The sequence below is a fragment of the Salarias fasciatus genome, chromosome 7 (assembly GCF_902148845.1).
Source record: "Salarias fasciatus chromosome 7, fSalaFa1.1, whole genome shotgun sequence".
Lineage (NCBI taxonomy): Eukaryota > Metazoa > Chordata > Actinopteri > Blenniiformes > Blenniidae > Salarias > Salarias fasciatus.
In genome coordinates, this window is record NC_043751.1 from 13,868,115 (window position 1) to 13,890,577 (window position 22,463).

Below are 22,463 nucleotides of genomic sequence, written 5' to 3' on the forward strand. Positions count from 1 at the left end.
GTATTCTCTGTTTATGCAGCGTATCTCTGGATACACATGTATCTTGTGCACACGTGCAATGATTGTCATGCGGGACCGGACACACAAAGCTGATAGAACTGGCAAAGCGTCATTGGCTGGACGTCGCATCCTCATCACCCACCCCTTCTCTTATCAGCTCCTTACACACACGCTGTGATCATAGTGACTGTCTCACACCAGCAGTCCTGGAGCAGCCATGTGCACCCGTCAGTTTCCTACCGGTCCCACTCTGGCCCGAGGGGTGACGGTAATAACGCCGCTCGGAATCAGACACACACCCCCAGCCTAATATGATGACTTTGAATTCTCACTGCACGGCTCTGTGCGAGGAAGCAATTAAGCTTAGGCGTGTATTCCTGAAGCAATTTTGAATGTATCATACATCAGTGGGCTTTTCATTCACCGGTCACGCTTGGAAGAGAAGTTCAGGCAGTATATACAGATTGGCTTTGTTTTTAATATTTGGTTTGTTTTTTTTTCACTTAGAGCTGAATTTGAGGAACAGCTGGTAGTTATAAAAAGTTGGAAACAAATGCAGACAATTATTTTCTTTCTTTTTCTTTTTTTTTTTGAGAGTGGCTGTGTGAAAAAGTTTCATTTGTTTTGAAAATGATATATAGCATTAGAAATCCTCCCACAGAAAAATAATTAGCGGACCCGGTAACAGCCTGCAGCACCAGAATAACAGCAGTTTATAGCCGGTCGGGTCTTGTTTGCCAGCTGTATCCCCAAAACACACAAGCCTTACATGTTTGCTAACACTGTGTGCTCAACACAAATACCACACTGTAACAGTAGAACCTCATAACACAATGGTGGAAATAGGACGTATTGACATTTTTCATATCTGTCTAATGTTACAGACACGTCCAGCAGTACGTTCAGTATTTATTATTCCTTTATTCTCTCAGATTTTCCCGCTGCTGAGCTGTTGTGTATCAATATTTTTGTTGATGATGTGTTTTTGTTGACATGTATTGGATTAGAGCCAGTTTCATCCCCATTCCTCACTTGGAAAAGTCTGTTGTAGAATGTAGAAGATGATTTGTCTATCATCATTTTTTTTTTTTCTTTTTAATCTGAGAAGCTGACCAACCTTGAACTTTCCATTGGATTTTTGCCCACAAGAGAGATTTTTAGTAATAGCCTGTGAGAACAGAGTTGCATGTAATAAGAAAAAGCTTTCAAGGAATGCCAAAAGTGAATATCCAGCAGAGAAGTCCAAAATATAAGAGCCTAAGTACGTCCAAATGAACTGGACCTTTAGGGAGTTTTTTTTTTTTTTTTTTCCTCTAAATATTTGAGCTGATTCAGATTTCTGGTGAAAATAATTTATGGTGTACGACTTTGCTGACACCGGCTGTCTCAAATATAGCACAAAGTTTGGGTGTACGGTGTACAGTTGTACGGATGAAGGCATGCAGACCTCCGCAATGACGCAATAGCAAAGAATCATTTGTTTTTCTGGTTAGTCAGTCACTCAGTGTTGGGATTACCACAATAACAAATCAAAATAAATGTCTTAACTGTGCCGAACAGTAAATCCACTGTTTGCAGGAACGTTTTTGCTTTAATCTGGTTTAAACCTTTTGGACAGAAACTGAGGAACTCTTCTTTGAGGCCGCGAAGGAGAAAAACAGTGAGCCAAACACAATGGGTGGTTTGTCTGAGGTTTGCCGTGTCTTGGCTTTACTCGCAACTTGCTGGTTTTCCGCCTACATCTGTGCTTCATCAACGGCAAACAAGTGCGTCCTCGCGACCGAGTCGTCGTACCCACTTTTGATTTCTGATCGCTTCAAACTTAAAAACATGAGAGAGAGACTGCGACAATAAAAACATGCCGGCGCTGTGAAATTAACTTGAAATACGGCCGGCGTGCCGGGAGGTTCAAACAAACAGTCGCACGACGAGGTGATTAACGACCTTTTTCTCAACAGTCATGCTTGCTTGGCCACAGCTGGACCGCAGTTTGCCATGACGTCATGGCCGAGGACGCGGAGCGGATCGCTGGCACTGTACAACAATGACATGCTGTGTGCTCCTCCGCCGTCCCTCTCAGCAGGCCCCTAAACATGGGCGCCGGGTCACAATGCTCCTCTGTGCCCCCGGACGTATGGCATCCTGGCACCGGCGTGGCCCTGGAAGGTTCTCAGGATGGATCGTCACGCCAGAAGCCTTCGAACTGTCCAGGTCCCGAGTGTGTTTGGTGAGACACAGTGCGGTTACATGGGTGTTTTTAATTCGGAACTGGTTTGTTATGAATTGATTAATTCACAATTATATTCATGACCTTTGTTTTCACATGGAAAAAATGACAGATTAAATCTGAAGCGATCTGATTGGACAGGGGGCGGCCGTGACGTACAAACGTCTCCAGGAAGTAAATAGCGTTTTTCTCTTCTTTCTCTGTCCGCTTTGTTAAGCGTCCGTCCATCCGCTTGTTTCATTATATCCAATTCTTCTAAAACTCCTGTTAAGTAAATCGTCTCCGTACGAGTCGGGCCACCATCTTGGAATATTGCATCATCACGACGGAGCATGTGAAGAACGATCAGAATGAAATTCCTCCTAATTTACATATAATTCTGCTTCCAAAGGAGAATAAAGCGGCCAGTGTATTGGGATTCAAACTCAATTTCGAACCAAGTTTTCAGGCATTTATATCAACATTTTCGAGCGGAATTGGGATTTATTTGGATTTATAGAGGAATAAAAAGTCCCATGTAAACACTCGGATAGACAGATTGTGAGAAAAAGAAAGAGACACCTTTAACAGTTGAAAATTGGCCTGTTCTATCAAGCAAAAAAAAAAAAGGAAAAAAAAAGGATTTTGAATGCCTGCCAAAGCAGTTCTGTGAGTCTGAATCCGTTGATGAAATGTCCCGATGATGATTTAAGGGTTTCCATGCACTTTTTGTTTGGAGAAGAATTATGAAACATATTTCCCACGAAACCTGTCAACCAGTCTTTAAAGCAAAGCTCTCTACATCACAGACCTCTCATTATCCCTTCATGTTGGAGCCGGTCTCGTTTAATTCGGTCCCTCAAATCAAAGTCTGGCAATAATCTCGGAGTACAGTAACACTGCACCTGCCAGTCAAAAGGTGGCAACATAAACCCCACTCCTCTGCCTCATCGGAAGGAAAAATGAGGAACGGCGGAGGCTGAGGGACTGAGACTGGCTCAATCGCTGAGGTAATTACAGATTTAAAAGCGAGAGAGATTCGCACAATGTTCACTCAGACAACGACGCCCGAGGCCGGAAAAAAAAAAAAATGAAGGAGAGCCTTTTGTGTGTGTGTGGGGCTGATGTGACTGACAGACTGATGAGAGAGGAGAAGAAAAAAGAGACAGGGAGGAAGTGTGAGAAGAAGAAGGAGAGGAAGAAGAAGAAGAAGAAGGGGAGAGCAGGTTAGAAGCAGAGAATAGCTCTAGCTAAAGGGTGGAGTGATGTGAGGGGGAGACAGAAAACACTGAGTGAAAGGATGAAGATTGAATTTCGTCTTCACAGGCTGGGAGCAAACAAAGGGATGAAAAGATGACCTGCCGCTGGTCTCTGACTGACGGCTGGACAGTCCCCCGTCCTCCTGATGGCGGCTCCTCTCTTTAACTCCCTCTCTCGCTGTGAGGATCCTACAGCCGCCGCGCAATATCAGCCCTCAAAACAATTACTGGACCGCCTGAGGGTTGACATTGTGCCGAGTCAGCAAACAAACGTGGGAGACCACATGTCACTTTGTGGAAACAGTTGAAAAGAAGGGCACAGGATGCAAGGGAAAAAAAAAAAGGGAATGAAGAAGGGATGAATCACGTGAAAAATGGAAATTTAGCGACTGCTAAGCTGCTTATTAATTTGGCTGACTCTGCAAATGTGTACGGTCACGTGTGTGGCTGTGAGTGCGGACTGTTTTTGTCCCCTGTCTTTGAAGGAACACAACACCAGTCACTGCAAGAGGAGATTATGAGATTAAGTTGTGTGCTTCTGAGAAATAAATGAAAAAAAAAGGGGGGAGTGGGGGGGGGGGGGGGGGGGTATGAACGAATACAGTAAGTACAATAGCATCACAATGAAGCCATTCCTAATTGAATTTCTTTGCAGTGTGTGTGTGTGTGTGTGTGTGTGTGTGTGTGTGTGTGTGTGTGTGTGTGTTGGCAGAATGTGGGAGTGAAGTATGAATGCACTCTGCTGTACTGCTGTACAACACACACAGTTGTACGCGGCGTCACGTGACGAAGCATGGGCCGTGGGGTTACCTTCACATCATAACGGCTTCTCTGAGAGCATGGAAATTAATCGCTAAATCAGTGGGATTGATAATCGGCTCTGGGTGGGAAATAACCTGCAGAGATTCACAATGACTTTGCTTTTATCTCCCGCGCTTACGGAGTTACTCATCTTGCTCAAGATTGCCTCACTAGTGCAATACATAATCCCGTGGGATTAAATTGTTTTTTTTCTTTTTTTTTTTCTACATGGAACATGTGTAACATCGCAGCAGAATAATCTTTTATCCACAGTAAATATGAAGTCAGGGCTTTGATGTTAACTACTGCAGGGCCACTGATATTTTCCTGCTTCCTCTCTCGCTCTCTCTCTCTCTCTCTCTTCCCTCTCCGGTTCCCTCTGTGTGTTTAGAAATAGGATCTTATACCCTAAATTGAAAACGGGACTGCCTCGCAATGCTCAACACATGGCAGCAGATGTGCAGCAATATTTGAGAAGGGGAAGGGGGGGGTGCAGATGGAAAATAAGACAGGAGGAGGGGGCAACTGAGGGAACGACGACAAGGGAGAGATGGGACTCGTCGGAAGAGGAGGGGAGAATACAACAGGAGGAAAGCATTGGACCAACAAGAGTACAGAGAGAGAAGAAAGATGAGAGAGAGAGAGAGAGAGAGAGAGAGAGAGAGAGAGAGAGAGAGAGAGAGAGAGAGAGAGAGGGAGGGAGGGAGGGGAGAGAAAGGAGAGGAGTTTAGAGGCTCTCAAACACTTTGCACTCCCAGCACAGCAGATGCCACATTCTGTCTGGCACAGTGATCTGTGGGCCCGCTCTATTTATACCCTCTCTGTGTCACTTCAGGGCCAGCACAACACTCAAAACGCACACACACACACACACACACACACACACACACACACACACACACACACACACACACACACACACACACACGAATCCACCGTCAGGCTCTGGCTGCTGCTCCCCTTCCTGGCTGGAACCAAGCAGGTTGGAGAACCTCGCTGCATGGGGTCGAGACGGAAAACAATGCGAGGGCATGCACGCAGAGGAAACGAGAGAAAAGACAGGATACCGCTTGTCAGTGAAACTGTTCAAATTCAAAGTTTAGTCTGAAACTTTGACTTTATTTTTTTTTTTGTTTTTAACCAGTGCCTGGGTGCTTTTCGTTGGCAGGCCGGACCATGTGAAAAGGGAGAGTGAATAAACAGAGTTCTGATTAAGCAGCGGGAGGGCCGGGGCCTTTGGAATCGCCCTGGTTACTGGAAATAACAGCCACGAGTTACATCAGCTTTCCACCTTAACAATGTGCCATGTTGGGAAACTCAAAGAGGAAAATCTCAGCAAGTGAAAAGGCAGAGGGAAGTGGAAAAAAAGCAAGAGAAACGATTTGGACTTTTAAAGCTGCAACAATAAATACACTTTCAATGTTTTTTTTGTTTTTTTTATAAGAACTACAGTATATAGAGATGAAACAATTGTTCATGAATCATCCCAAACTTTATTCTCATCTTGGGCGGTTACTTTCATGTGGGTGGAAGAAAAAGCCTGATAACAGAGCGGCTTTAATTTAAAAAGCAACCCGCCGTGGACAAAAAAAAGCGGCGCGTCTTTACTCACGCCGTACGTGTGATCTCATCTGCGATGCTGTGTCGCATTGTTAAGACGCACCGCCCCGGCATGTTAAATGGTCTTTGTTTGTAATCAATCAGGCCAAATGTTACAGAAGCAGAGCGGGCTTCATTACACATCCGCTCAGAGAAACGACAGCACTCAACACATCCATCAGCCTCGCACACCCAGGGCCCCTGCAGTGTAACACTAGCCGGGCGGGAGCGGCGGGTGCCTCGCTGGCATATACAAACACACCGGCGCATTAGTGTGTGACCTGTTACGCTATATACAAAGTCACACAAACACATTCTTGTAGCGCCACGCATGGTGGCATTTAAGTTCAAGAGGAATAATTTATGCAGGTGCATTAATAAAAAAAAAAAAAAAAGAAGCTTGGAGGCAAGCTTTGATGGGTCACCTTTGATATTGTGGCAAATAAAAAGAAAAATCATATTTGTATAGTTGTGTGTGTGTCTGTCGGAGTGTGATAGACGAACTTCAAAGGCGCAAAACCAATGCTTATATGAGGTATGAAAAATTTAACAAAAAGCCAGATAACGGTGTGTAAACCGGCGAGCGAGTACTCCAGCTGTCAGAGGTACAGAGGGGAAGACAGAGCCGCGCACATGCGCGCTCCGCCGGCCGCAAGGAGAGAACAACAAACGCTTCCTCCTCTTTGAAGTGGACCCTATCGCCCTCCCCTTTCCGCTCCACTCCCCCCCCTCAGTGTCCATCAGCGAGCCATAAATCCAGGCTCTCATCTGCCGATGTGCCTCTGAAGTTCAGGAATGCCCGAGTGGGATTTGAGGCCCGGTGAGTTATGGGAACACCTGGGAGGGGTGAAGGGGGACAGGGGAGGAGGGGGAGCGGGAGGGGAGGCGTGCTCACACCAATGAAGCCAACATGCTGACAACAAACAAGCTTGATTGATTAGTTCTGGTGGACAACTCTCTATCGGAGCGGGTAATACGTCTTTGAATCATTGAATAGTCGTGGAATATGAAACCACAGGCTCAACATATCCGACGGCAACTTCAGATGGAAATGTGCAGCAGAGAAGTGAAGGATGTCAGAGGGAGAGGGGTGTTTCTGAAAAGGCTAAAGGGTTATAAAAACAAAACACGGCCGAGGTCGTAGAACATGGCCGGACTCTGTTCCTGTGCATCAAGCTCATGTTTTTTTCACCTCGGAGTGACTCACCTGCCTGTCCTTGTCTCCTTTCCAGCGGAGTCAGATGGAGTCGGTGAAAGCTGTGGTTTATTTAGCATCAGTGAGTCAGGTGCTTTGTCTGGAGCTCTCTTTTCGACTTCTGTTATGTTGTTAGCACGCGCAGGGAAGTGTGTTGAGTGCTCAGCTGCAGTTATGTTTTAATTAGTGGAGGGCCGGCCTTTTGTTCCCACAGTTTTCCCCGGTTAATTGTCGAGACGACGAATTCCAGGAAACAGTAAAGAAAGTGTGAGTCTTTCTCCACCGCTTGAGCTGCTGTTTTTACGCCTGTCAAATTTCCATTCTCACTCCTGAAACACGCCGCACAGAATATCAACAGAGTCGAGGTGCCACTCACAGGTTCTTGCAGAAACAACGAGCACTTGATTTCTTCAAGACAGATACCGTCAATTTCGACTGCTGAAATGGTAACCGCAGCTTTCTGTTTGTCAGTTCATTGAATTAGATGCAGTTACAAATTTATGAATTAGTTAAAACCTTTAGTTTTAAAATAAAGATCTGAGCAAAGCAATTAGAGGAATAGTGGACAGACTGATGAATAATTCAGTAAGAGAAACATGTTCTGGACCACCTGATGGTTAAATAAATATGATTTTTTTTTAATTACTCTGTGGGTTTTGAAGTGAGAATCTGACAACATGCTGCATGGAGTTGTGGTACCTAGTGCTTTTGACCCAGAGCATCATCCCTGGGTTGAGTCCCAGCTTGGAGACCTTTCCATGAAGAGTTTGAACATTCTCCCTGGGTTTTCTCCTGGTATTCTGGTTTTCCTCTGAACATCCATAAAGATGTAGCTTGAGGTTAATTGGTAGCTGTAAAATTGCCTGCAGGCGTCGATCTGTCTCTCTGTTTTCAATATTAAGTTGATGAAAGCAGTATTAAAGATGTATTTACAGGTTGATGACCTTGTGTATTCACTCATAAAGTCATGCCTCGTACCTTTTATTATTCTTTAACAAGCTTCTTAAGAAGTGATGACTGAATGCTTCGGGTGTTGAGTATCATAAGATACAGTCTCGACAGACCTTAATGATTATGAATGACTGAGAATTTTTTTCAAACTAATATCCAACTTTGTTGAATTGACTTGTTTGGCTCTCTAGTTTTATGTGAAACTCACCCCTAACCAGTCAGTGTACTCCGAAACAGGCCGTAATGATTCATTCATCTTGGAGAATGCCTTTATTGTTCTCCCTCTTCAGCGAGATGTCTCCAGAACGACCTTGTGTCGGGTTTGAATTGACAGAATCGAGATGACATGGCCATATTGTTCCCTGTTACCTCCACGCGAAGAGGCAATTACAGCGGAAACATAAAAGTCAACACACAAATGAATAAATCTCTTTGCTGTACTCTCTTTGCCCTTGCGGGAAATGCAGGTTTTCTGTCTTGGAGCATCTCACTGCCAATCTCTGTAGCTTTCCATTTCCTGATGGGAGGCAGTAAATCTTGCCATTAAAACTGCCTCATATACAGTAGCTGATCTCAATGATATATTTCAAATCCCAAGTGTCCAATAAATCCCCCCCCCCTTTTCCCCTCTTAAAGAATAAATGATATACAATAAATTAAATGGTTCAAAAATCGAAGGGGGTGAGAAAAAAATGAAGCAAGTCAAAATGAGAGAAAATAGATATTCTTCTTATTGTCGACAGGGTGATATTACAGAGGACTGCACAACTCAAAGAAGATTTAGTTCCGCCTTCACTGGCATTGATTATGTGGAAGACGTCTTTGTAACCAGCCCAAATGATTAGACCCCGCATGCAATCAATCAATGCTCGCAGGATCTCACAGCGGCAATATTTGTACAAGCCCAATAAATGGAAAAAAGAGATTGTGAAAGAATAGTCATAAATTAATAGAAACAGGTGGGAGGGAAAAAAAAAACAGGCCTTATATAACCAAGACAGGGACAGCACATCTCTATATCAGAACCTCTTTGTTTTTGTTGTGAATTCAGCCTTGCTGATTCGCAAAATGATACTGCTGTCTGAATTTCCTGTAATCCTGTCTTGTCTGTCAAGTGCTCTTTTCCACTGAAAGGATATTGAAACCTCTCGCATTCGGCGTTTCACTTGTGTTGTCACAGGATGCGTGTTATGCAGAGTATAAGGTTAAAATCCGGAGCTTCACGGCTTGAATTGCCTCTGAGTGTGGAAGGAAGCGAACCACTACACCCTGCATTGTTTTCCCTTCGGTTAGGGTAATGTGAGGGTGCCACAAAGTGCCAGACACAAGCCTCACCCTGCAGTCGTGTCAGTGTATAATTACTGTTGCTGCTGGCGTGGGAGGCCTGCGCGCCCGAGTCTCGTCATTTGAGATGAGTCAGGTTGCAGGTGTGAAAGAGGAGGAACGTCTGAGGGAGAACCATTATGGAAGAAATTCAAAGAACAGTCACAGTGTAACATTTCAAAACATTTTACATAACCAACAGTTTATAATATTATGCCGAAAGGTATTGGGTCTCAGTTCCCAGCCTTTCTGTGTGAAGTTCGCTTGTACTCCCAGAGTATGTGTGAGGTTTTGTTTTTCTTTTCTGCAGAGTACTGTTTTATTCCCACAGTCCAAAAACACACACATAATTGATTAAGATGTATGACAGATGGATGAATGGATGCTGCAAATATTTTGTTCAGGAAACTGATTTCTTTAGGATAATTCAAGGTAGGTTCAAGGTTCATGCCATTAAGTGATATCACTGTCAAGGGCAGAGAGGGGATCGTAATGTTTGTGTGAGCTGAGATTGTCAGCTCTGCAATGCTGCCAAGTTTTTAACGCAACCTCAAGTTAGTAAACCCTGAAGTCGAACAGCCATGCGATCTCACAGGCTCCAATACGTGATGTGCAAACAACCGTCACCATTTTCATACACTCTCCATTTCTCCTGGCTCCTGCACCAAGCAGCCTCATCCCTCCTTCACTAAGGCATGTTCAATCTTGTAGAGATGACACCGATACCGCAGAGTCAGCCATAAACCCCGAGCTAATGTTTGTTTCCAGTGAGCTCTTCCCTCCAACCCCCATCCGACGGCGAGAGGCCGGCACCTGGATGCTTCCCAAAAAGTGCATGCCTCTCCTCTTGTCTTCAGCGCTGCACGCCTGAGTGCCCCCCTCTCCTGTCGACCTATCGATTCAACTGATTGACTGTCATGACATTTTCTCACAGTTAGCTTTAATCATTTCGGCGTAACAATGTGCCATTATGGGACGAGGCGAGCCGGAGAGCGTTTGCGTGGTACAACAGCCTACTATGGCGGCACAAAGTGCAATTTACATAGAAATGATCAAATTACGGGACACTGGTACAGCCAACGGGCGCTATAATTCAACATGAATACCGTGAGCGGGCCGCACGCAGGTCTCTGACGGGGTGCAGCCTCCAGCCAACGCCAACATTCAAGTCAACGGCCAGCAGGAAGGAATGTGCTGCTTCAGCAAGAATTTTTTCATCAAGTGTCACACGTCCTCTTGCCCTTCTGTGTATCGATTCTCCACCTCAGGCACAGAGACAATAATACTTTTTTTTAACATTGTCACAAATTAAACAATATTCATTTCAGTACTAGACATACCAAGACAAAACCTGCCCAGGATTAAGGTTTTATGTTCCGAATCTGAGCAAAACTTGTGTTTCTAGTGGTGCAGCCTTTGCACACACCGTGCCAGACTTCTAAAAGTCACCCTCTCATTATAGTTAGGCAAACATAATGTGCCGCTACCCAATTTGGACCAATCAAGTCTCTGACTGTAGCTGCAGTTGATTCATAACGTCCCCACTCTTGCCATTTGCATAGAAATATCTTGATTATGGCCACAATCGGAGCTAGGTGCAGGTGGCCATGAGAGAGACACATTCAGAGGCAAAATGATAGATTATCTCCGCATGAACGTGATCAGTTACATTTTTTTGGAGCAGAAGGCTGAAAAAGAAAAAGAAAAAAAAAAACTAGCCATTTTCATGAGCATACTAATTCAAATTTACATAGAGATGAACCCAGATGCAAATGAGCGAAACGGCGTGTACTTGAAACAGGTCCCCCGGCTCTCGTGAGGCACCAACAGGCGTCACCCAGAGGAGTATCAAAATCCATCAAGCATGTCAGTCAAAAACCTGCACGGCAATTCACTTAAAGCGAAGAAAGGAAAGACATTTCAGAAGAAGGGAGACGGTGTCATGTCTGAGAAATCCTGAATTAGATAAATAAAAGTGAATATTTAATGGTCAAATTCAATTTCAGCTACATTTCTCAACTGTAAGTTTTCATTAATGACTTTCAGTAGTGAAATAGAGGAAATTTTCTGTCATAATGGGCTCCTGGTTAGCAGATGGCAGTCATTTACACTTTGTTTATTCATCGCATCATAGGATATAATTAAAACTCATCTTCTGCACCCTGAAAGTAGAATCCCCCCCCAAAGATATCAACATGGAAATGTTTATCATTTCAAATGCTAAATATGTGAAATATGAACCTTTCCGCTCACTGCAGGCTACAGTCTGACATTTTGCAGACAGACCTTGAGGGACAAAGCATGACAAATAGGATGGAATTAAGTGGTGAAATTAATCAGGATTTATTTTTATGTATGGTTTGACTAGCATGAAGAAAATCGCATTAAGGGAAAATAGAGAAAATCCAAATTGAGATTAAAGAGTTCCTGTTTCTAAAACAGTTTAACGGATTATATGCAGATCTCTATTTTTGTCTTTACATACATTGTATAGGTCGTGCCATTGCTTCAAGCCTGAACGTATCATAAAGTATATTATTCTATCCTGGTGTTTGTCTTTTGTTATTTGTAGCCAAAGAAACTCTCAAAAACTGGACTCATTCTTTAAAGTTTATGACTAATGGCTGAGTAAAAATAGATAAAAACAACAAACATCCATCATAGAGCTTGTATGTGGATATGTGTAATGAGATTTGTTTTTCCTGTGTATGATTTACAGCGATAGTGCTTCACAAAATCCATTAAAATCAGAGCTGCAAGTTTATTTGCTGTAAAATCATAGATTTTATTTGAGACTGAAAGCCTCTCTACACCATCCCACCTTATACTCCTACTCCTTCACCCCTCACCTTGTTTTTCCATCCGTCCATATTCCATAAGGCTTTATCCACCTTCAGCCTGTGAGTCACCGGTAAACTGAAGATATATGTTTTTGGACTTGATGAGGAAGCCTGAAGACAGGAAATCCATCCGAGCGCAGATAGAAGATAGAAACTCCACACAGAAGAGCCTCCAAGCCTGGACTCAAACCAGGAACATTCTGATAGACAGTTCGAACCACTTCACCACTGCGTGGTCTTGTTTTTCTTCTGTTCATGGTTTGTTTTCCAGCTGAGAGGTAGTTGATTACCGCTCAGCTCCTTTTTTAAAACTTTTCACAGATACAGAAGAAGCAGTGGGGAAATACCACCTGAATGCCTTTAGCTCGGTTATCAACACGATTTGGAGGAACACTGTATCAGAAGCAGTTTTTTTTTCACAGCTGATTTTTATTTATTTGACACCACTCAGCAGTTCAATGTCTCTTGCGGTATTTTCATGTGTTAATAAGACTACATGAGACAAATTCAAAGTTAAAACTGAAGACCAACATGAGTTTTAATGAAAGACAAGATAAGGCAAGGAAATTGTAAAAGTTAATAAGCACTAAGTATTTAGCACCTTTCTTTGAATGTCTGTCTTCTTGTCTTCCTCTAACTCTTCACCTTTCAATTTGTCTTGAGTGGGACACAAAGGGACTGACCTCATGCTTACAACAGGGCCTGGACAAAGCCCAGCTTTGTGCGAGCCCCCCAGGCCCTCAGCGGTCTGGATGTCCGGCTAAAGCCCCCCACCCAGTTTATCTATCCAGGCCCGGAGCCACTCAGCTGTGACTAAGTGACTCCTCCCGTGTTTCATAATGAAATCATTCAGTCATGCGCAGGAAGCTCTTTGCACTGCGCGGTCCTGAAAGAATGCTAGTTATGTCCGTCTACTCGCACATGGCAAACCCTCTGGGAAAGTCTAGGTCCGCTTATCACCTGCTGTCTGGCAAAGCACCTTTTCTTCATCTTCTTTTTTACTATTTGAACCGAAATACTCATTCTTGAACGTTTGAAATGATAAAATGAACTTAGCATTTTACGATTGTGCTATAATCTTTTTTTTATGACATTTCTTGTGCGTCTTAATTCATTATTTGAGAGGAGTAAAGTTTTTTCTACCAGCTTAACATGAGAAAATGTGAGGCTCTTTGATCAAAACCAGGCGACAGTGATCAGCCTGTTGGCTGTGAACATGAGTCTGAATTCCAACTATCACAAACATGTAACAGCTTCTTCCTGCACTTACATGATTTCGGTGAGATCTTATAACTAAATGTTTGCATTTCAGTGATAAGAAAGGTCAAAGAGGTGATGTTAATGGACAAAACAGTTCATCTCCAGATGATGATTTGTGTCTCGGTTGGACAAACTAAAAAGTTTCACTTTAACTCTGTAAGTGCCATTTTAAAACTTTCTGTTTCTGTTCAGAATTTATTCAGAAGAATTTCTAATTAGCTGCCAGCTGCAGCTTCTGTTTATTAGTAAAGCACTGGACTGTTGCTTTTACAGCAAACTGACTTGCATTTACCAAAAGGTTTTGCAAATAAATTGTTGCAGAAACTTGAAAAGTTTTCTTTTCATTTTGTCCACTAATTATCTCCATTTACTTTTTTTCCCCCCTCTTTGCAAAGTGATTAAAAACAGTCCTGGGCGAAGCCCACAACGGTTTATGTACACAGCTGGGACTCCTCTTTTTTTTTTTTTGATTTTCTGTGTGCCTGGGAAGCGTCTGGGTGTCCATGGAGATGATCCTCCCTCGGCTCCTCTGGAATGTTTGCAATGTGCACAAAGGAGAGGGAGATCAGCCTGAGTACCTGGGGTCCGTGCTCGGGCCTGCAGCGGGCCCCCGGCTTTATGGCCCCGTCTGAGCGTCTGATTCAGGGTACGCCGACGCAGAAAACAACCACATCTGGATGGAGCGGCGGCACACTGACAAGTATAAAGGCATAAGTGATTGCGCTATACGCGCTGTGCTCCACCTTCCTGCACTGACGCCACATGCTGGGGCAAGTTGTAATCATTACACCACGTCCCACAGTCGTGTGCATGAGGATTTTGTATATAGTGGATAAAAAGGGAGCTGGAAGGAGTTTGTGTCATGAGCTGATGTATGCCAGGCGGTGAGAGTTGAGAAAGAACATATGTGAGCAGTTAAAAATGTGTTATATCAGCCTTTTTGAAATCCAACATTAGTGTGATTACAGCTGGTTAAAAATGGCTCTCTTGAGTGAAGGTATTCACAAAAAAAAAAAAAAAAAAACAAATTAGGGAAATGAAACTTTCATTTTCCTATTTGGGTAATAAATGAAGCTGACAGTGATGTTAACAACGAGGACAGATGCACGACTGGAGGGACGAGATACGGGTGAAAAACGGAGGGGAGAAATCGAGCGAGGCACGAAAAAGGAAGAAAGGCTGCGAGTCTGGTTAAGACATGCAGACCCTGGTTCAGCATTGTTTTTAATCCCTGGTGTGTGCAGCCCGCTGTAAATCTCCCTGCGGTGTCTGGCATGCTTAGAGGACCGTGCCCAGCTGCAAGCGCAGTCCCTCCAACACCCCCCCCCCCCCCGGAACACACATGTTCGTACGCTAACCCTGCACCCAGCACATTAACATGACCTGTTTTCGCCTATGCAGTTATTGATCCCAAAGTCCCTATTACAGCTGAGGCACACAGCCTGGAAAGAAAGCCTCCGCTTACACACACTCACACCTTTGCTGCCTGCAAGAGATGCACAAGTCACTGACGCACACGCCATGAAATAATAACAATAACACAATAAATCTAAAAATTCTTGACACTCTTTGAAGATGCACTTGCACGCGTCTTAAAGCTGTGCAGTCGCTGTGCCCAGAAGTTGGCAACGTATTAAAAAAAGTTGTAAAAGAAACCAGATGAGGTGCAGGGTAGCAAAAGTCTGGAAAGAATTAGATCTTCAAAAGTTTGATCGCTGACGTTCTCTCTGATGTGCTCGTAAGCCAAGAGCCAAAAATTAGACACAGAACTGGAACCAATAAGAAAAAGATGCATCCATAAAGGTCAAATTAAAGACCGATGTGGTGACGTGAGTGGAAAGCCCGACCTCCACAGTTAAATAATACACCTGGCCTCAAGGCTGACTCCATTCTCATACCTGTAATTTTTCTCTTCCAAACATTTCATAGTTACAAATTCAACTGGCAAAAAACTGTAAACAAGGGATTTGTCAGAGAGCAAGGCTCCCATTAATTGCCGGTTTGGCCTCTCAGCTGCACATGCATCCAACTGCACTCTTGTTACTTTTTAGCAGGACATCTTGAACCAATAAGCAGCCCCAGCATTGGCCATAGGTTGATCATTTACAGTGTGTGACAAATGCTCTGCTTATAGTATAGCATGCGAGAAGGAAAAACCCCTTTTTCAAATGATTTCAAATAGGTCGTCTCCTTCAGTTTATCATTCTGGTCAGATTATAAAGAGGATTAGAGGTTTCTGTTGTAGCGTGCCTGTGGCTGACAGAATGGCTCCTGGGGAAAAGTGTGCCAGTACAAGATATTCCTGCAGCACAATGGGAGCATTGAACAGGCAAGTATGGGGGCTATGGAGGCTTCAGCACCAACTAGGTAAATATTTGATGCGCTCTAATGAGATGGTTAGGAACAACACACATAGTCTGACAACGGTTATATTAAATTTGACGGTCTTTATAAAAAGGAAAACAAGATTTTGGAATGTTACAATACACATTAAATTAGTTTCAGCATCAAATTTGCAAAAAAAAAAAAAAAAACAGTTCAGCTGACAATATTTACATCAACCAAATGAACAATGGGTATGACTTTAAGGCTGAATATGCAGTCCAAACACAATTAAAAAGAGTGCAGGTGCTGGCTGTGACACGATGTGCAAACAATTGGCCATATTAAAAAAAAAAGCCAAGCCAGGTGTCAACAGAAACACAGTATCAACTTATGTTAAGGCTTAGGAGTTTGTCATTGGGATAATTGAAAACAAGGCAAGAATCCATACACACATAAAGGGGTGCGTTATGATGCCCTACAGTCACAGATATAGCCTATACTTTTAACATTTACTCAGGTGAACATCTGCAGTCTGAAGTGAAATAAAGGATAAACTGGCCCTAATGTTTCCTCTTAGAGGGATCTACAGTGGAAATGTCAGCAGGAAGCTTAGAAACATGTGTCATATTTATAAAGTAGGCAACACATTCTATTCACAGGAGGTAGTTCAGCTGGATATCCAAGACAGTTCTGTTTAATGCGCATCATCAGTTCAGCACAGGTGTGCCCATCGCGTTTGCAGAGCTCATTATGTTGTGCAGACAACAAATCCATCACCTGCGCGCGCCGAATGTTCACAGCTGGCCGTACTTCCCTTTGCAATGCAAAATGTGTTTGTATAATCTGTCTATCCTGTCCTGGAGGACGCCGGCGTGCTCATCCGAGAGAAAGCCCGATTCCTGAGACAAAGGCTCGCTGTCTCTGTAGAGCTCCAGCAGCCTCTGCCTGGAGTCTCTGCGCCTGTGCAGCTCCGCCACGCGCTGCGTGGTCCTTCTCCTGAACACGCACACCGAGTTCAGCACCGAGCTGTGGTACTTCTCCCACATGCCCAGCACCCGAAAGCCGTGCACCAGGCCGGCCTCGTTGTCGATGAACACGAGGTCCCCGCGCGGCGTCCTGAGCAGGTTGTTGGTGTCCCTCTCCATCACGCGGGAGTCCCACTGCAGGCTGAACAGATTGCTCACGAGCCGGTCGAAGTTCGCGCTCAGATAGTCGAACACGACCAGGTCGCTCCACTGCATGAGCTCCAGCAGCTCCGCCGTGCTCCTGTTCCGCAGCTCCGCCGGCACGGGGCGCAGCCCGCCGCTATCCTGCCGGAGGGGCGCGGGGGTGACCACCCCGGTCAGGTTGGAGATCCACTCGGTGAGGGACACCACCGCGCGCTCGCTCCACTGCAAGCCGCCGATGCGCGTCCGCACGTCCGCCCACTGCTCGCCGTCGCCGCTCAGCTGGGACAGCGCGAGAGGGGGCAGGTTGGTGATGCCGAGCAGAGCCGCAAGGTAGTAAGTCAAAGTTTCCCCCTGCACCTGGTCCGCGTTGATCCCGTAGCGCACGCACGCTCTGGTCCCGTCGGCGAAAGTGGCGAGCTGATTGGATATCCTGCCGCATCCCGGCTCCAGCTTCACCACCCGGCACGTCCGAGCCTTCTGCCGCCACGCTCGCGCATACTCCTCGGAGAACCCCACGGGGAGGAGGTCTTCCAGCCACTCGCTCCAGAATATCCCGCCGTCCACCGGGGAGCCCGGCTGCACCGGGCCCTCCCGCTGCGCTGCCCTCCTCTTCCCCACGTTCACGTGGAGATCTCCGCTCCCCGCAGGAACCGGCTGATCCGTGAGGTTGTGCGCGTCGAGCCTGGCCCCCAAGCGCGGTCTCTGTGCCGGCGGGACAGCCAGCAGTGCCCGGAAAGTTTTGGCGGAGAGGTCGACCGGGAGACCTTGGTGGAGCGACCCTCCGCCCGGCAGGGAGAACCTGCGCTTGTGTCGCTCCAAGCGGCTCTCCAGCGCGCTCCACACGTAGAAAACACTCGCGAGGGCGCACAGGAAGAGCAGGGCGAACAAGTTTGCCGACAGGGGCTTCATATTGAATTCCACCAGTAATTTCCCCCCCTCCTCAGAGGATTTTAGGAAAACGCAGACAGAGCCGGTCGTCCCGGAGCCACAGTGGAGTCGGTGCGGCTCCGAGCCGTGCGCTCCTCGTCCCGAAGACACACGGCTCGCAGGCGGACCGTCTGAGATCACAGCAGAAAGAGGCGCTCCGAAACGGAGTCGGTCTCATCTCCCGTCCCGTCCTGACGCCTTGTCATATTCCTCTTCTGCGGGAAAGCAGAGACCGCATGTCGGACCGCCGCAGCGCTCCCCGCATCAGCCCTCTGGCGTCGGAGCGGCTTTCTGTCCGCGCACACCTCTCCCCGGCTCATCCTCCATTCCCTCTCCGCCGGGCGCTGGGTGAGTTTGATTTGTGGTGCCGTAGACTCTCTGAGAGACACTGGGCGGTGGGACACGTGACTTCAGTCCCGAGATGGTGGGCGGATCTGGGGGGAGAGGAGGAGGGGAGAGGAGGCGCGGAGCAAGTGCACCGCACCGCGTTGCGTGCGTCTCTGCGATGTGGAGCGGATGTGGCGAAAAAAAAGAAGCTGTCATTATGATAATTAATACCTGGAGGAGAAATACTTTGTAAAGAATCTCATAATTTCAAACAAATGATGGTTTGTGGTTTGCGCACAGTAAAAGCAGGCGTGGGGATGGAGAGAAACCTGCTTCTGCTCTTTGTGGAATTTGTGCACAATATTCTTCTTTAAAAAAAAGTTCAACATTTTGGAATTTCAAGAATACTGGACAATGGAATCACATGGTGAAATTCTTGAGTGACTTAAAACATACAAACAAAAGACAAAAACTGCTATTGTTGATCCCTTTGCTGGCATATTATGTTATATTATACATTGCACAGTATAATGTGAAAAAAATAAAACATAAAGTAGCCCTGCCAAACACTGAAATATGGGTTGTTTGAACAGATTTTCTAGAACCAAGAACAATTATTATGATGTGGGACATTTATCAGAGTTGAAGTGGTGATTTACTCCTTTGCTTTGGCAAAGCATTACAGTCTCTAAATTCAACATTTAAAATCATGACACATTTATGATGAGATGCACTGTGTATAAACACATGCAGTGACAGTGCGTCGATCAGTCAGTCATATTTAGAATCCCTTCTATTTCTGAAATAACTCTTTCTGCTTTGGATGGTAACAACCCTTTGTATGTTGAATTTTGAGAAGGAATTTTAGGACTTTGTTCAGAAATGTCTGCTTTAGTCACTTTCTTGCCTCGTCTCCCACGTCGCCACTAAACGTAAACTACTGTAAAAACTCCTGAAATCTCGAAATAGCCTTTAACAACATCGGGTTCTTCAAGAACAAGAGAGACATTCAGTTTCCAACTCTTTAAGTGGCTGTAGTCTGACTGAATGTGAGACATCATGTGTTTCATCAGGGAAGCACAATGAGGTACAGTGAGAGCTGCAAACCCCATGACTTCATTGGGTGCAACATCCAGTGTCCTTCATCAACAATGGCAAAAAAAAGCAACCCAAAAGAATTATGTACAACAACAGTTTCATTCGCTTCACTATAATGTATGTTAAGTTTTATTTGAAAGGAATCTCCTCTTCAAACTTGACAGGTTGTCTCACTGGCTCTTGGTAGCACTTTCAGTCTTATTTCACCATCTTTAGCGGCCGATGGAGATTGCTCAGTCATGAATACTTGATACTACTTCCTATCGCAGTATTTTTAGGACTTTTGCAATCCTGATTTATATTCATAAAGGAATCAGTTATTTCAATTTGTGCAGCTAACTATTTGATCCTTTTCGTGTGAACACCCAGGGCACAGTTGAGTCGGCTGCCGCGTGTTTCATCCTCCGTCTCGGGCTTTTGTTAAGCCAAATGTAACATGCATGCACACAAAATCCTTTGCACACATCACCCTCATTAAATAATTTCTCATTAGCATTGCCCCACACTTCTTACCATTCCGCTCGTGTTTTCACACTCCGTATATTGAACCTTGGTTTCCTAATCAAATTAAATGGGTCATTTTTATAACAACATGCTGGCATGCTAAATTGCGTGAGTAGGAAAGACAAGAATACTCAATTACACAGAGTAAACTGGAGGTCCACTAATGTATGCTCTAAACGCCTGGAGCCCTGAAACTCTTATCTTTATGCTGATATTTGTTTTGTTTTATAGCTTCGAGAAAAACACGCTGAACTGCACTAAGCCTTGCCAGTTTGTCCTTTACAATCCAATAATATAGAGAAACATACAGCAGATACTTTCCTACAGGCAGGAGAAATGACAGGGTTGTGGCCATATTGGAGGAGTCTTTCCTGCTGCTCTGGAAAATGTAATTCCTTTCCCCTGTCAACAGTGAAACTGGTCGTGCTACTAACCTGTTTTTGATTCTGCATTGTAGATTTTAAGCCTTGGCTGTGTAGGGAACACCAGGAATGAACAAAAACAAATGAACCTTTCCTAGTTGCATACTATGTCTATGCAAATTATAACAGAGTGACCTATCTGTGTGTTTTGCTGGTGAAAGTGATGTGGTAGAACTCCCGAGGTCTAGACATGAAAATGAAAAAAAAAAAAAAAGGCTTAAGTGCATTGTTGGAATTCCATCTGATATGTGTTGCTGTTAAGAAGTAACTGCAGTCATAAGCTTAGTCTGCGGCGGCACGGCCTCCGGTGTCCCTTTCCCTCAGCACAAGTGCGGGCATGTTCACATATCAAACCTATCTGTTTCTCGCCATGTGTTATCTGCAGGTCAGCACCCCCCTGAGCCCCCCTCCTCTCCTGCGCTTTGCCGCTACGCCCCGTTTGACGCATTCCTCCCGCATCAGTCCCCGGAGGGCCGTAACACGGGGGAGGCTTTCCTCCCTCCGCCGGTCTGGGCCGTCGGTGGTCAAGCGCCACGCGGTGACACGGGAGAGGCCCAGACCGTCTGTCATTCTGTCTGCGGCGCGCAGTTCGCCCATCGCCGGCCGCCTGACACCGCCACAGCTGCGATTCAATCTGGGGTCGTCTGCGTGGTGCCTGTCTGTGCGGACAGACGCAGGGAGGGGACCGGAGACATGAGGGGATGGAAGTCAGAGGGGGAGAAAGTGCAGTGGGCTCCTGTCACATCCCTCGTAGTGTGAGGTTAGTTCATGCCGAGTAATAACTCATAGGTCCCCTGGCAGTTTGCAGCACTCTGTTTCCTGGACTGAATAATGAATGTGCAGGGCTTCCATTAGCGTTGAAAGCTACGATTATTTCACAGGGCTTCACAATTACTCATGCTCGGGGATTCAGGGACGGGCGGGGGAGCTCCATGGGGATGAATTTATGTCTCCCTGCTGTGTTTATGGTAAAGATATTTGTACATGTTTTTTTTATTTTTTAAATGCGTCTCAGCACAAATGTGTTTGTTCTAATGATGACAATAGATTGCACTGTTGACGGAATAAATAAGAAGAATGGCGATTTCATTTAATATTCTCTCCGTGAGTATGTCTCAGTATATATATGCTCAACAAAACCCCAGTTGCTTGCATTGAATCCAAGATCTGGACTATTTCCCAAGAAGTTCACTTTGTTCTTTGTCCTCATCGTAACCTTCTTCGGCTTTGGTGAACTTGCAGAGCATTGCAGTAAATACACCAAAGACATCTCTTTTAACTACTGGCGACATGAGCACAATCTTGTCAGCACTTATCTCAGCACTTATCTCAAGTAATGCTCCGGATTAGTGCATAAATTGCACAAAATTGAACTTACATTCAGAGAACCAGTTTGGCTTGAATAAACAGGCGGATGACTCTAGCGTTAATCGTGAAAACAGTCATGCGGATTAATCCGCAACCGTAACATTTTCCAGAATGATGCAAGTTTTTTAAAGGACTTTTTAAAGTCTGTGTTCTCCAAATAAAGGCAGTGACATTAAAAAGGCACGCCGCCTGTGCAGACTCAAACCAAAGCTGTTGTCACTAGTGATCCGCTGCACTGCTCAGACCTGATGGCACATGGCCACCGAGCTGCAGCCTTTTTCCAACCGCTCGCTGCGGCTTCACCACGCTGCTTTTCAACTGTTTCCTGATGCACGGGCTCGAGGCTTTATAAAAAAAAGCGGTTAGGTGCTGGTAATAAGTGGGTTATTGTTAATAGCAGAGGAATTTTTCTTGGAGCCTTGTTGGAAAAGCAGAAGGCTTTGGCTCGGTGCGGCGGCGCACTCCTCATCTCCATCTGGTTTCCATGCAGCAGAAGGTGGAGGAGGATGGTCTGAACCACAGAAATTCACTTCTACACAAGAGAAAGAGATCCAGATCGCTCACTCTCACCAGCGCGAGATCTCTGGGGTGGAGGAGGGAGATGTACCGTAGAGCCACTCCATTAAAGAGTCCGTGTCCAATTTACTGGATTACAACCACTGACCTCCCACGCCAAATCCCTCTATTAAATGATTGAATTCTTTCTTCCACTTGCTGCTAACTGGCTCATGCATCATGCGTGCCGAGTGCTTTGAGGTGAGGTTTTTCTTCTAAACTGTCAAAACAAAAAGACGGACAGCATCAGACAGGACGTTGTAGACCCTGGTGTTGTCTCCGTGTTATTTATCTTCTCTGAATGAAGTACACCGTGTAACGCGGTTTGTGCCCC

The 22,463-nt window shown here is 45.2% G+C and overlaps 1 protein-coding gene across 1 annotated transcript; it reads right to left on the bottom strand.

Moving 5' to 3' along the window:
* Positions 1-15,861: 15,861 nt before the first annotated feature.
* Positions 15,862-18,254, bottom strand: fjx1 (four-jointed box kinase 1). The gene has a single exon (XM_030096825.1). The coding sequence runs from the start codon at positions 17,835-17,837 to the stop codon at positions 16,554-16,556; it is 1,284 nt and encodes a 427-aa protein (XP_029952685.1). The 5' UTR covers positions 17,838-18,254; the 3' UTR covers positions 15,862-16,553.
* Between the last annotated feature and the right edge of the window lie 4,209 nt (positions 18,255-22,463).

Excerpts from the sequence above, each read along its gene's own strand:
- fjx1 (XM_030096825.1), bottom strand. The coding sequence starts at position 17,837 with ATGAAGCCCCTGTCGGCAAACTTGTTCGCCCTGCTCTTCCTGTGCGCC.